Source organism: Rousettus aegyptiacus, unplaced genomic scaffold (genome assembly GCF_014176215.1).
Source record: "Rousettus aegyptiacus isolate mRouAeg1 unplaced genomic scaffold, mRouAeg1.p scaffold_m13_p_11, whole genome shotgun sequence".
NCBI classification, from domain to species: Eukaryota; Metazoa; Chordata; class Mammalia; order Chiroptera; family Pteropodidae; genus Rousettus; species Rousettus aegyptiacus.
Window position 1 is genome coordinate 36,181,976 of NW_023416286.1, and position 19,267 is coordinate 36,201,242.

General features: G+C 32.4%; 1 protein-coding gene across 1 annotated transcript in view; it reads left to right on the plus strand.

The window, feature by feature from the left end:
- Window positions 1-19,267, plus strand: part of TNKS (tankyrase) — a 179,506-nt gene that overhangs the window by 77,171 nt on the left and 83,068 nt on the right. Inside the window, exon 4 of the mRNA XM_016136124.2 lies at window positions 19,070-19,106. Within this exon, the coding sequence (XP_015991610.2) occupies window positions 19,070-19,106 (37 nt within the window). The remainder of the gene's footprint in view (window positions 1-19,069; window positions 19,107-19,267) is intronic.

The window sequence follows — 19,267 nt, forward strand, 5'->3', positions numbered from 1 at the left end:
TAAGCTATCAAGAATCTGAAAATAGCTTGCTGAAATTTCATTGTAACTCACTCTTAGGTAGTCTTTATCACCATTCCTTGATAATTATTTGCAGAAGCCATTGTACAAAATGGTGGGTTCTATCAATTAAGCCACATTTACTCAAAATGAATGCATAATATATTTTTGCTGATACAGAATGAGAGATTATGTTAAAGGAAGAATCATTTTCAGTATTTAAACAATGCTAGCTACCCTTAAATATAGTTTTCTCTAAAACATATGGTGATTATTACATGATCACAAATTCAAATTGTGAATTTATTTTAAACAGTTGCCTATTTTTGTCATAGTAGGATTTCCACACACATAATTTAAATTTTGTTTGTGCCTCCATGCTATTTGGGCTTGTGAAAAAATAATCTGAGGTGATGGTAGATGGGCCAGAATAACGTTATCCTTTATTAACATGACTGGCCATGAATTATCTAGGTGTAATTTGTCAGACTATTCTTGTATATATAAAATAAGTTCTTTGATGTTATCCTTGAAGTAAGCTCAGTTTAATTTAGTTTAAAATATTGAATGCCATTTTTTTTTTTTTTTTTTTTTTTAGCTTTAATTTCTCAAGTCTTTTCTGGGGATAGTTTAATTCTTTACTTAAAATGAATAATACTATCTTTAGTTAAAATTTGATAACTCTTTCTAGCATACAATTTCTACAAAATAAATTGTAAATAAATGTATATATATCTACATACCTTTGGAGGATTCACCGCAATAGCAGCCTGACTGAAAGTAGATACTCCCATAATAGTAACAAAAGGTTAATATTTTATCTATTTTTATATAAATTTTAAGTCAGTGAAAGGAAAATAAAGATTGAGTAAAAACCAAAATTTGCTTTATTAAAATGATTTAATATGAGAAATTATCCAGATAGATTTGCATTTTACTCATATTTTGAAGTCATATATAGAATCATGGGAAGTCAGTTTTTATTAAAAATTTATTCATTAAGACATAGTCTTGAAAAGAAGTAGACATTTGGGATGATACCACATCACACCCATTAGGATGGCTGTTATTAATGTATTTTAAAAACAAAAAACAAAATAACAGATACTGGTGAGGATGTGGAGAAGTTGCAACCCTTGTGCACTACTGGTGGGAATGTAAAGTGATGTGGTTGCTATGGAAAACAGTATGGAGGTTTCTTTGCATAACATGAATGGCTGTATATTTGATTAGTTTATTGATTGCCATTAAAACTTTTTTCTTCCCATAGTAATTCAATTCTAAAAAGCTAACAAGTTAGATAGCAAACCAAGTTTGTACGGGAAAGTACATTTACATATGATTATATTAATTTTTGACTGAATTAAAAGCATGACATTTTCAGCAATTTCGAGTTGCCACATCACATTTTATATTTATCCTGATTTACTTATAATGCAATTTTCTAAATCTGTATCCTAGGCCTATCCTCTTATTTATTTATTTTTCTAGGAATTTCCTGTGTAACATGTGAGGCTTTCATTCTTAGTTCTAAGCTTAGATGAAATAGACGCCTCTATTGTAATGGAGCTACGTGTAGATTGACATTCTTTTAAAGACATATGACTCCAGGATGGAAAAGTGAAATAGGTATTCTTTTTTTTTTTAATGAAATAGAGATACAATAATGAATAAAATATAAAATATGGAACCTTTCCTGAAAAAACAAATAGTAACATATTTATCTTGAGTTCCAAAATTACCCTTTCTTTAGTTTTCCTAAGGTATTAATTAATATCTTGTTACTAATGAAGAAGAAAGAAGAAAGGAAAGGGGAATAAATATCTCCCAATGTGCAAATCATAGATTTCTGTGCTTTGTTTAGTATTTACTCTACATGGTATACTGGAGGTAATTACATTTACAAATGCACACACAAACACACACATACACACACACACAGATGTGGGTAATCAAAGACAAGCAGAACCAGTCCTGAAGCCAGGCTGGTGATGTCATTATTAAGAAAGCAACAGTTAACTTGGAAGAAAGAAATGTGGGTTACTTTTATAGCTGTTGGTATTGCCTTATAAAGAAACATTGTTTTATGTGGCCTTGTCCATGTCCTGTTGGAAATAGTCATTATCAGTAGGACTGAATTCCACTTCCTCAATATTTAACATAGTGTTAATCCTAGATTAATTTTAGTTTTACTTTATCTCAAACCTCATGCTTTTAAATACTGACGACTACTTATGTGCATGTTAACCTTCAGTCAAGTTTCATAAGAATTACTGCATCACACGATTGGTACATTTCTATGGTAGATAGATAAAAATATGTCCAAATCCATTTCAATTTATAAAATCTATATATAATTTAAAGTAAATCTAAAGTTAAAAATTAACAAAATAAATATATAAAATATAGTAAATTTATATTTTTCATTATGGCTTATCATAATTGACACATGGATATAGTTACAAGTCTGCTACAAGTCAGTAAGTCACCAACTAGGATATTAAGAAACATCAAGGTCTACAGCCATGCTACCCGATCCCATCTGATCTCAGAAGCAAAGCAGGGTCGAGCCTGGTTAGTACTTAGATGGGAGACCACCTAGGAAGACCAGCTGCTATGGGTGTAAAAAAAAAATAAGGGATTGTAAACTGACAGGGTCCTTGTAATCTGTGAGGTCAACCAAGGGTTGCCTCGCTTAAAAAAATAAATAAAGTTTAAAAAAATAAAAGAAATATCAGCTGTCTGTATGATAGAAACTTACTACTATTACATACATCTTTCTTTTTGAATGAGGTTTTCTCTCTAAGGAGGTAAAAGAGATTTACTCCTTGTAAGGTTCTATCAGTCTCAATAAGGTTCTCTCTCTTTTGATATAGAGAAAGAAAAATTCATCTGCATAGTTTTTCTAATTGCTTTTCTCTGAATAGCTTTCTCTTTTTCTTGGAAATTATTTAAAACTCCCTATTTTCCCACTATTTGATTAATGTGGCACATTGGTTTCTATTCTTAAAATGTTCTAGGGACCTAGCAAACATTTTAGGACAATTAGATCACATAATATGAAAACTCCATTTTGGGCCTGTTGTCTCTTTTTAACAAAAGTCATAAAGTTAGAGGAAGAAAAAAGATTAAAGACAGTAGTAATATATAATCCTGATTCCAATTAGAGTTTTTTTTGCTTCTCTTTTTATTATTATAAGTCCGTTCAGTCTTTTTTGTCCTCAGAGAGCACATGCAGCCCTGGCAGAGAATCATTATTAACCCATCTTATCTAACATCAAAGATTACTTACTATAAAAATCTCAGACAGAAATGTTTTTGCCAGAAAAACTTTGTTCTTGGGTCACAGGCGGCGGAAAATATATATACATAAATTATTTCTGAGCAAGGTACTTACATAATGTATTTTAAAGGGCCTTGTCAATTACATAAAAAAAATAAATGTGGACATCATTTTTTAAAAAACAATATGAATCACATAGACTTGCATTAAATCATATCAGTGTTAAATTATTTGGAATCTACCTAAGACCGTGTTTTTAAAAAGTGGGTTGGAGGCTTCAGCTGCTGAAGATTGATTTGAATTTGATAGTTTTTTTAAAGATGAAGTGGGAGGAAGTTAAAAGGAATATAACAGAGCACATTGTAAACACTCATGAATCAAATTACTATTATTTAACTGACAAAGTTTGTTAGTTACTAACCACATGAAGGCAAGATATATTTGACATCAGGGCTTGCCGGATCCAAGGACTCAAACTATATCGTGTATCTGACGGTTTCTGTCTCTTTAACCTACCCACCTCCTTTTTGCCTCACTTTTTGAGTGTTCCTCTACCCAGTCTCTGCTTTTTTCTCCTCACTTTTATAGCTTCTCCCTCCTGCCCTCTTCCTGTTCTTTCTCTTTGTTTTCTCTGTACTTTCTTTGCCCCCCCCACCCCCACCCCACACCACTGCCCAGTGACTTCAGCCTCTCTGTCTTTATTTTCTATCTGTGTGTTTTGTGTTTTCTTAGACTCTTCATATATTGAGGAACATGACTGTTGGTAACTCTGGGGCCACAATACTGTAGCTCTTATTATTTTTCTAATGTTCAAAGAGTGGCTTTTTCTCAATTGTATAGTAGAAAGTCTCAAGGAAGAACTCTGAACTGCTGGAGTCATATATCTATACCTGGATCAACCACTGGTCTGTGGCAGGAATATGATGATGGTGAAGGGTGGAGCAGGGCTCTGTGATTGGGAACTCTACAGAGTCGCAGAGACATAGCAAAGGAGGAGAGCAATTCTTCCAGCACAAGTCAGCGCTTACCAGAAGGATGTAATAGGTACTTGGGCAGACAAAATAACATGTCTGGTGTACTTTTCTACTTGGATTTATGTTTTTCCCTAGTTCTAAACTAATACTAATAGCTAAAGATGGGATATTCCTTATGTAAAAAACGTAGTTTTACAAAAAACTTACATTTTAGTTCCTTTGGAGTTGAAAAGAGGTCTGTAGTTCCTCAGAATTTCACCACACTCTTTCAGACTACACAAACATGTTTTTATTGACAAAGAATGTTTTTTATAGTATTGTTAAAGTAGAGTTTTCTTTAGATGTTCACCATATTTTTAAAACAGTTTATTCCAAAAAAAGATCATGCCAGATAGAATTCTATTTGTTGTTTTATAGTCTATGGCCTTAGGCGTTAAATTTCACATGCCTTATTGAAAGAAATTATTTCTAGCAGCTTCTCTAGAATACCTTAGAAAATATAATAAATCTATTTTTCATTTATAGAGAAGTATTTGAGAGGCAGCATTTCTTAGGATTAAAAATCCTCTTATCTGCCATATACTTGCTATGATAGGCACAATAATGTGCCCCAAGAGATATCTGCATATTACTCTCTAGAACCTGTGAATGTACCTTATGGGGTAAAAGGCACTGTGCAGATGTGATTAAGTTAAAGATCTTGAGATGGGGAGATTATTTTTAAGTTATCTGGGTAGGCTCAATATAACCACAAGGGTGCTTATAGAAAGGTTGAAAGAGAGGCAGTTAGAGAAAGAGATGTGACATGGAAGTACAGGTCATAGTGATGTGAGGCCACAAGCCAAGGAATGTTGACATCCTTTAGAAGCTAGAAAAAGTAAGGAAATGGATTCTCTTCTAGAGCCTCCAGAAGAAACATGGCCCTGCTGATCCATTTAAGACTTCTGACTTCCAGAATTGTAAGATGATAAATTCACGTTTAAACCATTAAGTTTCTAGTAATTTGTTATAACAACACAAGGAAACTAAACATTAACTGTGTTACCTATTGCTCGGTTTTCTCATCTGTAAAATGGAGGTAATAATAGAAGAAAAGCATTATTTGAGGATTAAATGAGTTAATTCATGGAAAGTGTCAAATATAAGATTTTATATATAATTTTATATATTAACAGAACTTAGAGACTAATGGTTGGATGTAATAAAGAGTGGATAGTAAAGTATGCATGTATATATAAGTCCAAATTTTTTATAATGAACAAATATACAACTGTAACGTAAAAGTCACACATGTAATCAGATCTGAGAGCCCTTAGATTTAGAGGTTACCAAATCTAATGCATTATCGTATAAAGATTCTGTACTATATTTTTATGAGGCATTTCTGTGCTTTATCCCTGTGAGCGCTCTGTCATAATCAGTCTGTTGTGGAATAAAAATGGTTAGAAATGTTTCTCCCCTTTATTATGCCAAATACAGTAACTTTTTTTGGGCCGGGGGAGGGGGGACTACCTTATATATAGCTAAGCATTTTTCTTCTTGAGAGCCTCCTTGAAAATACGGACAATAATAGTTAGGACCCTTTCTATAATTTACCTTTACCTTTTATACTGTTGAGTAAATAAACCCCTCCTTTTTTTGTAAATTAGTCACATTGATTCGTTGAGCTTCCTATCAAACCAGCTTCAGAGTAGTTTAATCTGAGCCAGTCAAATCAGTTTTTAGTCTTTCGTGATTTATATTTGAAAAGTTGACCTTTTTAAACTCTAATAACAGAGCATTATATTATTTATCCTCATTCTTCATGTTCCTCTGTTAACGGTCATCATCAGTTGCCATCATTTTGTATCCTAAATTCAGGTTCCTCAAGACCAGATTTTATTCATTCATGTCATCCAGATAGCCAGCTGTCCCCCCCCCCCCTTTTCTTTTAATTTCCATTTCTTTTAAGTTAATCAGCAAGAAGAAATGATGAATTTACCAAGTCTTTTGGTCCTTTGCTCAGGACTTAACATGGCCTATATTTCTTTTGGTAAAGTTGTTCATCTTTCCAAGGTTCAGTAAAAGTGATTAGTGTGTGTTGGACATACTATCTAAGCATAATTTTGGTCACTTCTTGTCACATGCTTTTGAGTGAGATAGCCTTATAGAAAGTTTGTGCTACCTCTGTGAGTCATCATTAACCATCACTGGCCTCTTTCTCGGCATACTGTAGCATTTTGCAAGGGTTCTTCAGTCCTTAATACCTTTGAATTCTCATCATTATTGCATGCATCTTGAAAAGCCTTGGATGACCTATTGAGAAAAGCCTTATTTTTCTCAGTACTTCTCATGTTTTACTCACCTCTGAGTCTTTAATCTTCTCACTGTCTACCTCACAAACTTTATTGTTGGATTCTTTTCTCTTTCTAACCTCATTCTACCTCTGCGTTACTACTTTCCTTCTCTCCTACTTATCCCCCTTCCCTCTCCCCTTCCTTTTTCTTCTCTCTCGTACTCATCACTCTACCTTACCAAATAACTGTCCAGAAGTCATGCTTCAAATCTCAGAAGTTCCTTTTACCTAGAAGAGGCTTTTTTTTTTTTTTTAATCTCACTCAGAGAGAATTTGCTGTTTTAGTGACATTGTTTACTAAGTTTTGTGACCTTTCAGTACATGGTAGTTCAGATGTGTACTGTCTTTCAATACAGTAGCCACTAGCTATTGAAGACATGAAATGGGCCTACTGGCACATTTGAAATGAAAATATTTTAGGTATATTGAGTTAAATAAAATATATTATTACAATTACTATCTTGTGTTTCTTCATTTTTAAAACATGGCCACTAGAAAATTTTTAATTAAATATGTGCCTTGCATTGTATTTCTATTGGACAGCATTTTTAGACACCGTAAATTAAAAGGAAATGCATAAAGAAATTAACACAAAGGAAAAGAGAAAATGAATTACACATTAAAATAATAAAATGCATAGCATTGTGCAGCCATTTTGGACAGGTGTAACTGACCCTGCACATCTTTACAGGCCCAGAAATCATGGCTATATTCACAGTCTGCTGGAGGTTCATAATAATTGGCCCTGATTTGTCAAGTAAGGTGAAATTATGGGGAACAATCAATATTTGAATGCATAGAAATGTATAATATATTTTAGAAAGAAATTTAATCAAGAACAGGAATTAAATGCTAAGTTAGAAGTTATGTTGAAGACTTGGCTATCTAGAGCGATTTAGTTCTTGAGTGTTCCAAGAGAGTTAATTTTTATGGTAGCAGCTTTTTAATAAGGCTAAGTAATAATATAAGGGTAGTTGATAAATTCATGGGAGGAAATAAGTCCATCAAAGAGTATATATACTGAAATATTCAAAAATACATTTTTCCTTCATAACTGTTTAATATTTGATGCGAAGTATTTATATTAAAATCATTATTTCAAAAAGAATATTTGAAAACTAGTATACAAATGTATCTTTTTATTCAAGAAACTTTTGTGTGCAGTACTTGCAATCTGTCTTTGTTCATCTGTATTTTAAAGTGGTAGTAAACGTGTCTTATAGGTAAATTCTAAGTTATGGATACTACAAAACTAAAATCTAACCCTGGAAAAAATCAAACTAATGTTACCATTGTTGTCTGAACATCATGGCAAGGTTGTATGCATGAAGTGATGTATCCTCAGGTTAATCCAAGTAGCTTTCTAAAAAAATAAGAGGTCCCAGGTTTTGGCACCCCCAAAAAATAATAAAAAATAAAAATAAGAGGAACAAGGAAGTTCTGAATTATCATCTACCAAAAAATAATATCAAGCACTAAAAATTACATAAATCTAATTTCTGCCCTTTAAGAAATAATAACTTGGTAGACAGACTTATATTAACACACACAAAAAAAGCAAGAGTGTTTACTCACATTTTATTATTAATATGATTGTCTTACACATGGTTTTGATGGATATGTTGCTGCCCTATTTTGCTAGGTATTTAAATAAGAACTAGACAATACAACTGATACTAAGGGGACAGGATTAAATATATTTCATGTAAGAAAATTAAAGTGTTCCGTTGACATGTGGCTTTGTGCCCTTCCTACACAGGGGACTGTTTCTCAATAAGATAATTTTCAAATTATCTGATAATGAATATCTCCTACTTCTATTTCTCCTGTTTGCCACTTCAAATAAAAATATTTTCCTAACTTACATTTAGACAGACTTGCAGTAGCTTCCCAAAGCAAAATACCACAAAATAACTTTTCAAAAAATGCAAATAAATATGTGCTCATTTCCTCAACTTCAAAATATTTCCTTCATATTTTTCTAAAATAATAAGTATCCTCATATCCTCTTCTCAACAAAATAAGAAAGGTAGATAAAAGAATTTAAAACTCAAAGTAATCGTGATAGCACAGTAACCCATTGTATTAACTTTATAATTAAAAACGTGGTTAAGTAAATTAGTTAAGTGAATGTTCAACTGTATTGGATTTTTTTTAAAAGCTAACATTATGCTCAGGAAAGGAGCAAACTGGCTTTCCAGACATTATCGCTCAGTAGCTCTCTTTATGACCTTTTAGATACAATATTTTCCAAAAATACTTCTCTTGAAGAACATTTTCTTTATTGTATCTGAAACACCTCTTAGCTGAACTGTAAACTCTAAATGTCTGTCTTGAAATTGGCTGTATAAGAATCAAAAATTGTTCAATTTTAACAACTAAATAATTAAATAAACTAGCTATATTATTTAAATGGATTATTTTAGCTTGTTGGACATGTCTCAGTATATTCAGTCTGAACCTGTGGTAGTATATCCATTAAGTATAACTTGAATCAACAAAGTGTTGATACTCTGATTATGTTCAGAAAGATTATTGTTGGTCAAAGTATTCATCTAAGATCTAGATGTAAACGTTTAAAATTTTTACCATTAGTTCGTAGATATGTAACATGACATCCCTAGTCACACTTAAAACTGATACACAGATTATAAGCTTTGCTACATTGTGAGCCATTAAACACCTTTATCTCTACTTGATGTTTTTTCCATTGTCATTGCCACCACCTATGTACTTTTTCCTCTCACCGTCCTCCTAGTTAGCTCTGTAACTAATCCCCAATGTTTCCAAATCTTCAGTGAGTTACCAGGTTAAGTTCAGCTTTAATTAGCTTGCTCTCCTGCTTAAAAAAAAAAAAAAAAAAAAAAAAAAAAAAAGGAAAGAGACTCCCTCTCTCTGTGCCTTGCAAAATAATGTTTAATTCTACAACCTAACGCTCAAGATCCTTTAAAATATAGACCAAATTTTTTTTTTAAGTATTATTCATTGTCCCCCATTCCACTTCACTTTCACAACAGATACGGTAAATTTGACATCATTCACTTTCCCCCTAATATACCTTGCATCTTCCTGAACTTCTTTGTTCATGTCGATAATTATCCAACCTCCAGTCCATCGCCACATGTTAAAATCCTGTGGCCAAGCTTATATGTGACTGACTTAATGAAATCACTCCATCTCGTTCCAATTAAAAATACTGTCAAAGGGCATAGATTCTTGTCTTAGCTTTGCCATACGTGGTTTAAAATGTTTAGGCAAATTATTTTTACCTCTTCTAGTTTTGACCGAATCATGTATAAAATAAGGATATCAAACTAAGTTTATCTTGCCAACCCTGTTCTAAGACTATATTTAGAATCAATGAGTATAAGTCAGAAGTTGTTAAAAAACAAACAAACAAACAAAAACAGGTTCTGAACCTGTGGTAACTTAATCTAGAAGGTCTATAAAAACTCTTAAAACTATAAGCAAAAAATTGAGTTTATGTTCGGATGTTCAGAGTATTTCCTCCCTAGGGAAAGAGTCTGAAGCTGCTCTTATTAGCTCCTTAAAGTGGTGAACGATCCAAAAACAGGTTAGGAACTATCCTTTCTCTAATCTAAATCTTTTATTTATATAGACACATACGGTGTCCCTGTCTCTCGTTTCAATGTTAAATATCTAAAAGCTTTAAGAACGTAGTGTTTAGCTCTATTATCATCTAAAAGTGGTCCTCAACCACTTTTCCTTAACACACCTGACAGATAATGTTCACATGGGTGATATATTTCCATGAACGACAGTTGTGCACTGCAGCCGACTAAATGAATAAGGTATTCTGTATTCTGAGGGTTTGGTGCCATTCCTGGTATGTTAGCTCTAATTACATCAGTTTTTCTACTGGTTCAAGATTGAGTACATGATACAGTAGTAGTAGCTATATTATACTTGGCATATTGTTTATAGTGAAAATATATTTGTTAAATGAATAAATGGTGTTATTCAAAGGAGAACCAATAAATGAATGGCATTTTTTAAAAAACAAGAGTTCGAATGAGAAAGACTGTGCCTAGGACAGTACCATTAATTATATTTCACTAAAGTTAACTAACTCTAACCCTGAATAAGAGATTTGGTGATATTTTTGGTAAAATATAAGGAAAAAAATAAGTTATGCATTTCCAGCAAAACAAATCATAATTGGTACTTTTCAAGAAGACAAAAATTATAATATTACATTTTTCAGAGACTTTGTTAAACAAGGACCCAATAGTCAAATAATAAAAATCATACCCAATAATCACAATGAAGACAAGACACTGCTTACATCATTCAAAAAATAGCCACTTGTACTTCTATGATAGCCTTTGTTTCCTTAGTTTCTTATGCTTGTTAGAAGAAGCAGAGGTCTGACAATGTCTAAATAGGTGTCTGACAAAACTCTAGGCCCTCAGTAGGCTGATGCATTGAGGAGCCAAGCATACTGATAAGAGCAAGGACTGCAAGAAAGTAATTTTCTTTTCACAGATAACAATGTAGTTCCTATAAATCAAAACAGGCTTTGTTCATATGTTCTCATAGCTCTGAGATTGCAGATACTACATGCCAAGTGGTTCCTTGAATGAAGAGATCAAATATGTATATTCTCCCTGTTTAAAAAAAAAAAATACAAAAGACAGAATAAGTGAGAAATAAAGGACTAAAAGATGTGCAAGTAGAACTAGTTTAGTTGAATTGCCCCTACAAGAGGCAAAGTTGGTATTTTTAGTTGTGAGGTTATGGCAGTACTGTCATATTTCTCAATTGTCAACTTTTTTGTTCTTATTCATTTCAATAGGTGAAATGTCCATACTCCAGAATTAATAATTTTACTTATTTAAAAAGACATGATTTGGCAGTTTCTTTAAAAGTTAAACATACACATACTATATAACTCAGCACTCCCACTTCCAGATATTTGCCTAAGGGAAATGAAGACATATATCCATATAAAATCCTGCATTTTTATAGTCGCTTTATTCATAATCACCAAAAGCTGGTAATAACCAAAATATCTATCAACTAGTGAGTGGATAAGCACATTCAGGTGCACTCATGTAATAGACTACTACTTAATAATCAAAAGGAACAAATATTTATATATCCAAAAACATGAATAAGTCTCAAAAGCATTAATATAAAGTAAAGAAGCCATACTCAAAAGTTTATATATTCTGTGATTCTATTTATATGGCATTCTATAAAAGCAAAACTATAGGGACATAAGATCAGTGGTTGGGAATGGGTCAGGGTAGGAAATGGATTATAGAGGGAACTAACCTGAGGAACCTTTTTGGGTGATGGGAATGTTCTGCCTTGAGGTAGCAGCCACACAACTGTAGAAGTTGGTTAAAATTAATAGAACCATACATCTGAAAATGTTGAATTTTACTATATGTAAATTAGACTCAATCAGTAGATAAAATAAGACACAGTACACTTTCTATGTCTCATAAAACATGCCAGTGGAGTTTGGAGCTGTACCCTATAATCCAAGGTCAATGTTTTTGCAATGAAGTATGTAATAGCTAGTATACTAAGTGGGTCAAGTTTTGCTGCCAAATAAGTTTTTAGAGCTTTTTGGATTTTAGATTTGCAAATAAGAAATTGTGGATCGATGACTATAGAAAAACTGACTTAATAGAGTGAAGACTATAAAACTGTTGGGCTGTTTTTGGATTAAATATGGGTTTTCTTTTCCAAACCACTTTTTTCTGAAACAAACATTGTGATAGTAAAAACATCATTGTCCCACTTCTTCCATCCCTGGCCAGCCATTAGCACAGGTAGTTGATGGCTTAAGTAATGATGGGCATTTCAAGCACCCAGACTCAATACATGGTGTCGCAATCTACCGTGCTTAGAATGAGAACTCCCTTCCTCCTTTTTTCCTTTCTTCCTTCCCTGCTTGTCTTCTTTTTGATATACCAGGTCTTTTCATCTACAGCATAATCTAAAAAGTCATTTTCTTTTAAAGTACAGGCACACGTTGTAGAATGTCTCTCATTGGTTAACAACATCTTATAAGAACATCTCTCTTGGCTTTTAATATCCAACTTTATAGAATGTATATATCTTTTAATACAACGTTTTTGTTTGTTTGTTTTTCGGCCAGTATGTATTTATATTTGTCTCAACTTTTAATACTTACATTTTAACAAAAAAAAATTTTTTTCAGCAAAAAAGTCTCGAGTCACATTTCACATATAGTTGACAGAATGTCAGAAACAGGTATAAATTATTTAAAGCTCACTAAGTGTCCATAAATGGGATGTGTATCTTAGATGTTGCTGAGCTAAACAGTCTTATTATTGCATGCAAGGAAACTGGTTGTTAACAGTCATTTATTGATTGAATTATATTTTTTCAGAGTCTTTGATAGATTTCATTGTTATATTGTGTTTTCGAAATGTTTTAGGACATTGGTTTACATTTGCAGTTGACATGTAGTGTAATTTTTATCATTTAAATATTTGATATTGGATAATATATTATATTTGAGAGTTCTTTTTCTTTGAAAATTGATTTTCAGTTGCCCTGGAAGGAGTGAGACATCTTCATTTCCCTGAAGAATTGGAAATTCTTCTTAAATAATAATGTTCTTGGTTTATGTCTAGTTTCATACTTAGGTGAACTTTTTTGCTTTAGCAAAAAATCTTATGAAAAAATAGAATATCTTTAATAAAGATCAGAATTATACAGAAAAAAACACTTTCTTCTGAAAGAGCTTTGCTCATTTAGCTTCTAGTTAGAGTGTTACCAAAAATTTAGCGTTGTTAACTAAGTAAATAGTGCAGGTTGGGTAAAATTGCTTTAATACCTACTCTATAATTCTCAGATACTACTTTTTATAATAATAGTTCAGTAGAGATTTTTTTTTTCTAGAAAATTTTGTTTTTTTCTTAAAGTCTATTTAGAGCAGCATTAAAATTATCTTAGAAAAAGATCTGAGCAATATAGAGAATCAAATATAGGATCAGAATTTTAGAGTTGAAACTTCAGAGATCATTAAACCCTTCACTCTCATTTTTCAAATGACAGCAATTTGGAGGCCCCCTGGTGGATAAGGCCACTTTCTTGAGGTCACACAAGTAAATCGATGGCAGAACTAGAACTCACTCCAGCTCTTTTGTCATAAAATCCAGTGTTTTTCCCTATATTTCATGCTGATGAAGAAGTTATTTGGTATTTAGTAGAGGAAAAGTTTAGTGGTAACAATGATAGGAGTAAGAATAATATGGAAAGTAGTTTATTAGAGTAAAAGATGACTTCTTAAATCATTAATAAAAACATCCTAGAGTAGCATGGTCAAGGAAAAGTTTCAGCTATTCTAACATTTTCTGCCTGTCCAGTGTGGTAGGCGCTAGCCACATGTGCCTGTTGAAAACCTGAAATATGGCTGGTGCAACTGAAGAACAGAATTTTTATTTTTTAAATATTTTTATAATTCACTTACAGTAAGTAGCCATGTGAGATGTTGTGGATACTGTACTGGACAGCATACCTTAGAGGTTATGATGGCATTGTATCACAGGTGATGGTTAATATTAGCTAATGTTGGCTAATTAAAAAGATCAAAGTTGTAGGAGGCAAAAGAGGGAAAGGATCTCCCCCGGGCAAATACTCTGTTCATGCCTAAAATTTGAAAGCCCCAAATTATTCCATGTTTAGAATGGATGTGGACTCTTTAGTCTGACCATAATTCTATACTTAACAAGTGTTATGTACTTTGAAGCAAGTACCAAAATGAATGGGAAGAGTGGTAGGATTCAGAAGTAGGAAAAAAAGCATTGAGAACTCTGAAAACTGTAATTTTCTCCTAATTTTCCTGAAAATATTCTTGAAAGAGTTCACAGAGAAAAAAAAATAATTCAAGAATTCCAGGATTAATTGTTTATAGTAGAATATATTTTTAGTTAGTCCGAAAATTGTTTTTGGTGGAAGAGACCTAGCTTTAACTTCTTGAGATTAGATGTTTTCTGGTGTTTTAGTGAAATTCCTTCCACAACTACATAGCTGGTTTAAATTTTTCATATCTATTAGTGAAAACACATGGAATATATCACCCAAATAATATTTTATTCCACATATAGGTTGTCAGTTTAGTTACAAAGATCAGTTCATCTCTTGTATTTGCTGGTACCTTGATGAAAAAATATCTATATGAAAATTATCAACTCATGATAGGACTTAGCACTTGGCAACATAAGGATCCTAAGCCTGTTAACTGAGATTCTGGATTGAAGTCTCCACGTAGCTCTTCCCTTGAGATACATAAAACACGAGAAATTAAAGCATGCTATGGGAAATGCAAAATGCATTGACCGTTTAAATAGACTGGTATGGATGTTTTTCATTCCTATTCCCTTGGTCCAAAATATTAAAACAAACTGCAGGTAAACCCTGCATACTTTTTTTTTTTTTTTTTTTTTGCCCAGTGTTTAAAAGCTCATATGAAAGCTCCAATGCTTTAAAATGGTTTTGATGTAAATATTTGACTTATATAAATATGTTTAACCTATTTAAAGCTAGTTATTGTCATTGTTTTTAAAATTACTTTATTGCTATTGTTTTGTTACTCTTTTTTTTCATTTACATCTTTTCTTCAAGAGTGCAGATTTGTGTTCAAATATTAGCCTTGCACAGAGCCTGACAGATAGTGAATAATACTCATTGAAACTTTAGACAATTCATTTAACTGCCTTAGCATCAGTTACATTAACTGAAAATGAATATGTTGCAGATGGTTTCTTAGGACAGTAATTCTGAAATTGTGGGTGAGATGACGAGAGAAAGGTGACTTTTAAATTACATATCTCCTCATGGCATGTAACGAGATGTTATGGATAGGCATTATTATGCATGGATTCAAAGCAGAGGACAGAAAGTTGTAATTCTTTGTTAGTTCCTTATTGCCTTAAGAATTTGTGATTCCATGTTCATAATCTTCCTATGCTATTCCATCTTAACAAACCAAATGAACCCATTTTTACAAAACTGATTTTACTTTCATCCTGTCAGTTGCCGAAGGAGCAAAAGCTCCTCAAAATGTTAAAGTAGAAATTAAGTTAATAATCATGACTTTTGTTTATTGATGTAGATGTTCTTCATTTTTATTCGAAAAGTAATTTTGTGTGCTAACTACCTCAGAGAAATACAAAGCTGAGGTTCTTTTTAACCTTTTATCTTTAACCTTTCTGATAACATACCTCTTTAACACATTAACCCGTACCCCCACCAATGTGTGTGCACAATGCATGTGTGTTTGTGTATTTATCTTTACACATATTTTATATTTAGTTTACTAATAAAAAACAATTCAGGGTTTGGAAAGTAAACTTTAGGATTGCTTATGTTTTTAATCCCACTTATTTTGTTCTAATCAAAGAAAAATATTTTAAGACATCCATTTTCTCCAGTCCTGGCTGCTATTATCTTGACTATAATTGCCTAGTTTCCTTTCTAGCTGATCTATTGCTAGACTTTATCTGGATGTTATTAAAGAATATAAATGCTCCATAGAGCACTGTAGTCTCCGCCAGAATATTTTCAGATTCTCAACTAAAATGAAACAGAACCAGTGGTTTCGCTGTTAAGTAAGTAGCTCAGATTTGTTGTCAGAGTGTGTAGGGAACTCTGAATTCATTATGTTAGTTCCTGCGATGTAGCATTTGAAAAATAGCTTTGGCTGTTTATGGATTGTGGTCCTTGGGCACCAGATAGTGGATGTTGGAATGTATTGCAGAAAAGCTGATTAAAATACTAGGGTCTCTAACGGTAAGAGGAGAAAGCCATTTGTAATACCTATGTCTGACACTCGGATGCACTTGTGTTTCCTTTTGAAAGCTGGTTTATTATCAGTTTATCCATGAGAGAATAACAACAACAACAAAAATGTGCCTTTTGGAAAAAACATTAATATGCTGTTCTTGATGAGAAGTTTACGTAAGTAGACTGATTCGAACTTTGAAGATCCCAAATACTTTGCAGTTTTATTACCTAGATTATTGGAGTCATGTTTCACTATGACTTAGATTTCAATGGTAGCTACTTTCAGTTCCAAATTTTAATGTGTTTTTACTATATATTAGGGAATTTGTACTTACTCCAAAATATAAACTATATAAATTCATTGTCCCATCTACCCTTTGCCTTGCACTGCTTTCCTTCCCAACAAAAGTTCACTGGAGTAGAGCATGGAAATATTTTCCATATTCACAAAAATTAATAGATCTTTAAATATATTTTGCACTCTCTTTATTAAAATATTTTAATATTTCCTCATTGTTTTCAAAATAATGTTCAAATTTCTTATAGAGCTATTCATGATCTAATTCTTCTCTTACTGATTCTTACCCATTCCCCTGCATGTGTTCTTTGCTTCAGGTTTACAGAGCAATTGTTTCCCTTCTCATTTCTTTTACTTTGGTTTCTTCCTTCTCCCCCACCCTTCTCCACCTGATGATCACCTGTTCTTCCTTCAAAACTCTGTGTAGGTTTCCCCAATTCCAGGAAGCCTTTCTTGAAGTACAAAACTCTGCCTCTTATTAATCCCATTTAAACTGACTTTTAAGCTCTTTAAAGTATTTCATAAGAGTCTTTTCATCCTCTACTGTAATCATTTGTTTATTTGTCTGTCTCATTTAATAGACTAATATTCCTTAAGTTCAAAGATAATAGTGTCTTTTTGGTTGTGAATCTGGCAGATAGGTCTTTCAAATAAATGTTCATTACCTGACTGAATGAATGATCTTTATAAATAATTCCATAACTTGACTTTGCTCTTGATATTTAAGGCATCTGAGGATGTGGGTTTTGTCATTTTCGTCACAGAAGCTTTCATATTACCAACTAAAATGTTTACTAAAAATAGGTCTTTGGCTTTGGGAAGGTAGAGAACTTTATTGGCTAGGGGATATAATATAAATCTTAAACTATTAACCAGTTAAAGATTCTGGGATACAATATGTAGGAAATTGGAAAGACCAATTGTTATGACCATGAATCATACATTCTAGCGTATCCATATATATTGTTGAACCTGTGACTTTATTGGTATATAAAATTTCCTTAGGAGAGAATAGATATTGTAACAACTTTTTTTATTTGAAAATAACTTTACAGTTTTTAGATTTTAATGTAACTTAATCTGAGAAGCAAGACAAAGTTTAAACTAAAAGGATATTTGCTAATGATGAGTTATAGAACTTAAACATATGCTTGGTGGTCTTGAAGTGTCTTTAGTATTTGCATCAATATTTTGCATTCTGTAGAAAAACAAAAAATGCAAAGCAATCCATATTTACAAATAAGATTTTAAAAAATAATATAAGCTTTTCTTAGTAGGATTAAAACATTTTCATTTAATCTTTTAGTGTACTTAATATTTACTTTCACATAATCATTTGCTTAGATATTTTGTATAATTATTTCTTTAATGATAAAATAGCAAACTGAATCTGTGTATTATAGCCGAATCACAGTCCTGGCTATTCTTTTTATCTATTGCACATACAAATGCTGTTACTATTAAAATTCCTTATTCTTCAGTTGAGCTTGCAAAAGAAACTTGTTTATTACACCTTGAATACGCTAAGGAATTAGTATTCAAGATTTTAAATTACATACCTCTTTTCAGTCTGTGATATATTAAAAAATAGAACGGAGAAAAACTTATCTACATTTCTGTAGTTGGATATCTCTGCTCATTCTCAGAGACCCCTGCCTCCTTTTTAAAAATACTTTTCAAATTGTTTGTTTAAATTTGGTATTGAATTTGTATAAATCGTAAAGGTGATAGCACATTAGAATATTATTTTCATTTAAAAATATATTCATTGTTTTGTTTTTTGGAGCGCTGCCTCCAAGAGATTCATAGCATTTGATACGTACTTCACATATTTCTAGTCTACAGACCTACCCTATTGAGGCAAAGGCTTCATGATTCTGATTTTTTTTCCCTACTGCTATAAAGCTCAGCAATGTTAATTAATTTTTTTAACTTTCCATGTCATTACAAAGAAAACTGAGTTTTTTATGAAGACAAGTAATTTGTACCTTTAAAAAGCCACATTATTTTGCTTTTGTCTCAGAATGTATTATGCTTCACAAGTATACTGTGACAGGGTGAATAGAAAAAGGGGGAGGGGACATTGTCTTCAGCTGGCATGCTGTTATCAGAGGGAATGTGTTTCTGGACACGAAATTTAGCATTCATTGGTTGTCTGAAGAAAGCTATTTCATCTGAGGATTGGACAAGAAGCTGCGTCAATTTGCTGCCCGTCTCCAAGGCACTGGTGATGCTGCCTTCACAAGCTGGCTAACGTCACGGCTCCATCACCCAGCGGGGTGTGGACTCTCTTTTTCTGTTCTTCTCTATTTAATTCTCTATTTGCTGCCTACTGCATTTCTTAATCTGTCTTCTGCCAAATGCTAACAGCATGATATTTTGTAATCATCTAGGTGAATACAAGAAAGACGAACTCCTAGAAGCTGCTAGGTAAGTGATTCCATTCATTTTAAGTGAGTATAATGCATTTAAGGGAGAAAGGGGGAGGGCAAGTGGAGGACTATAAAAATTATAACATGTTATTGTCTTGCTTGGATTTTTGCAATAATGCAGATAAGACCTTATACAAAATCTTTGTGTACTTTATTTTA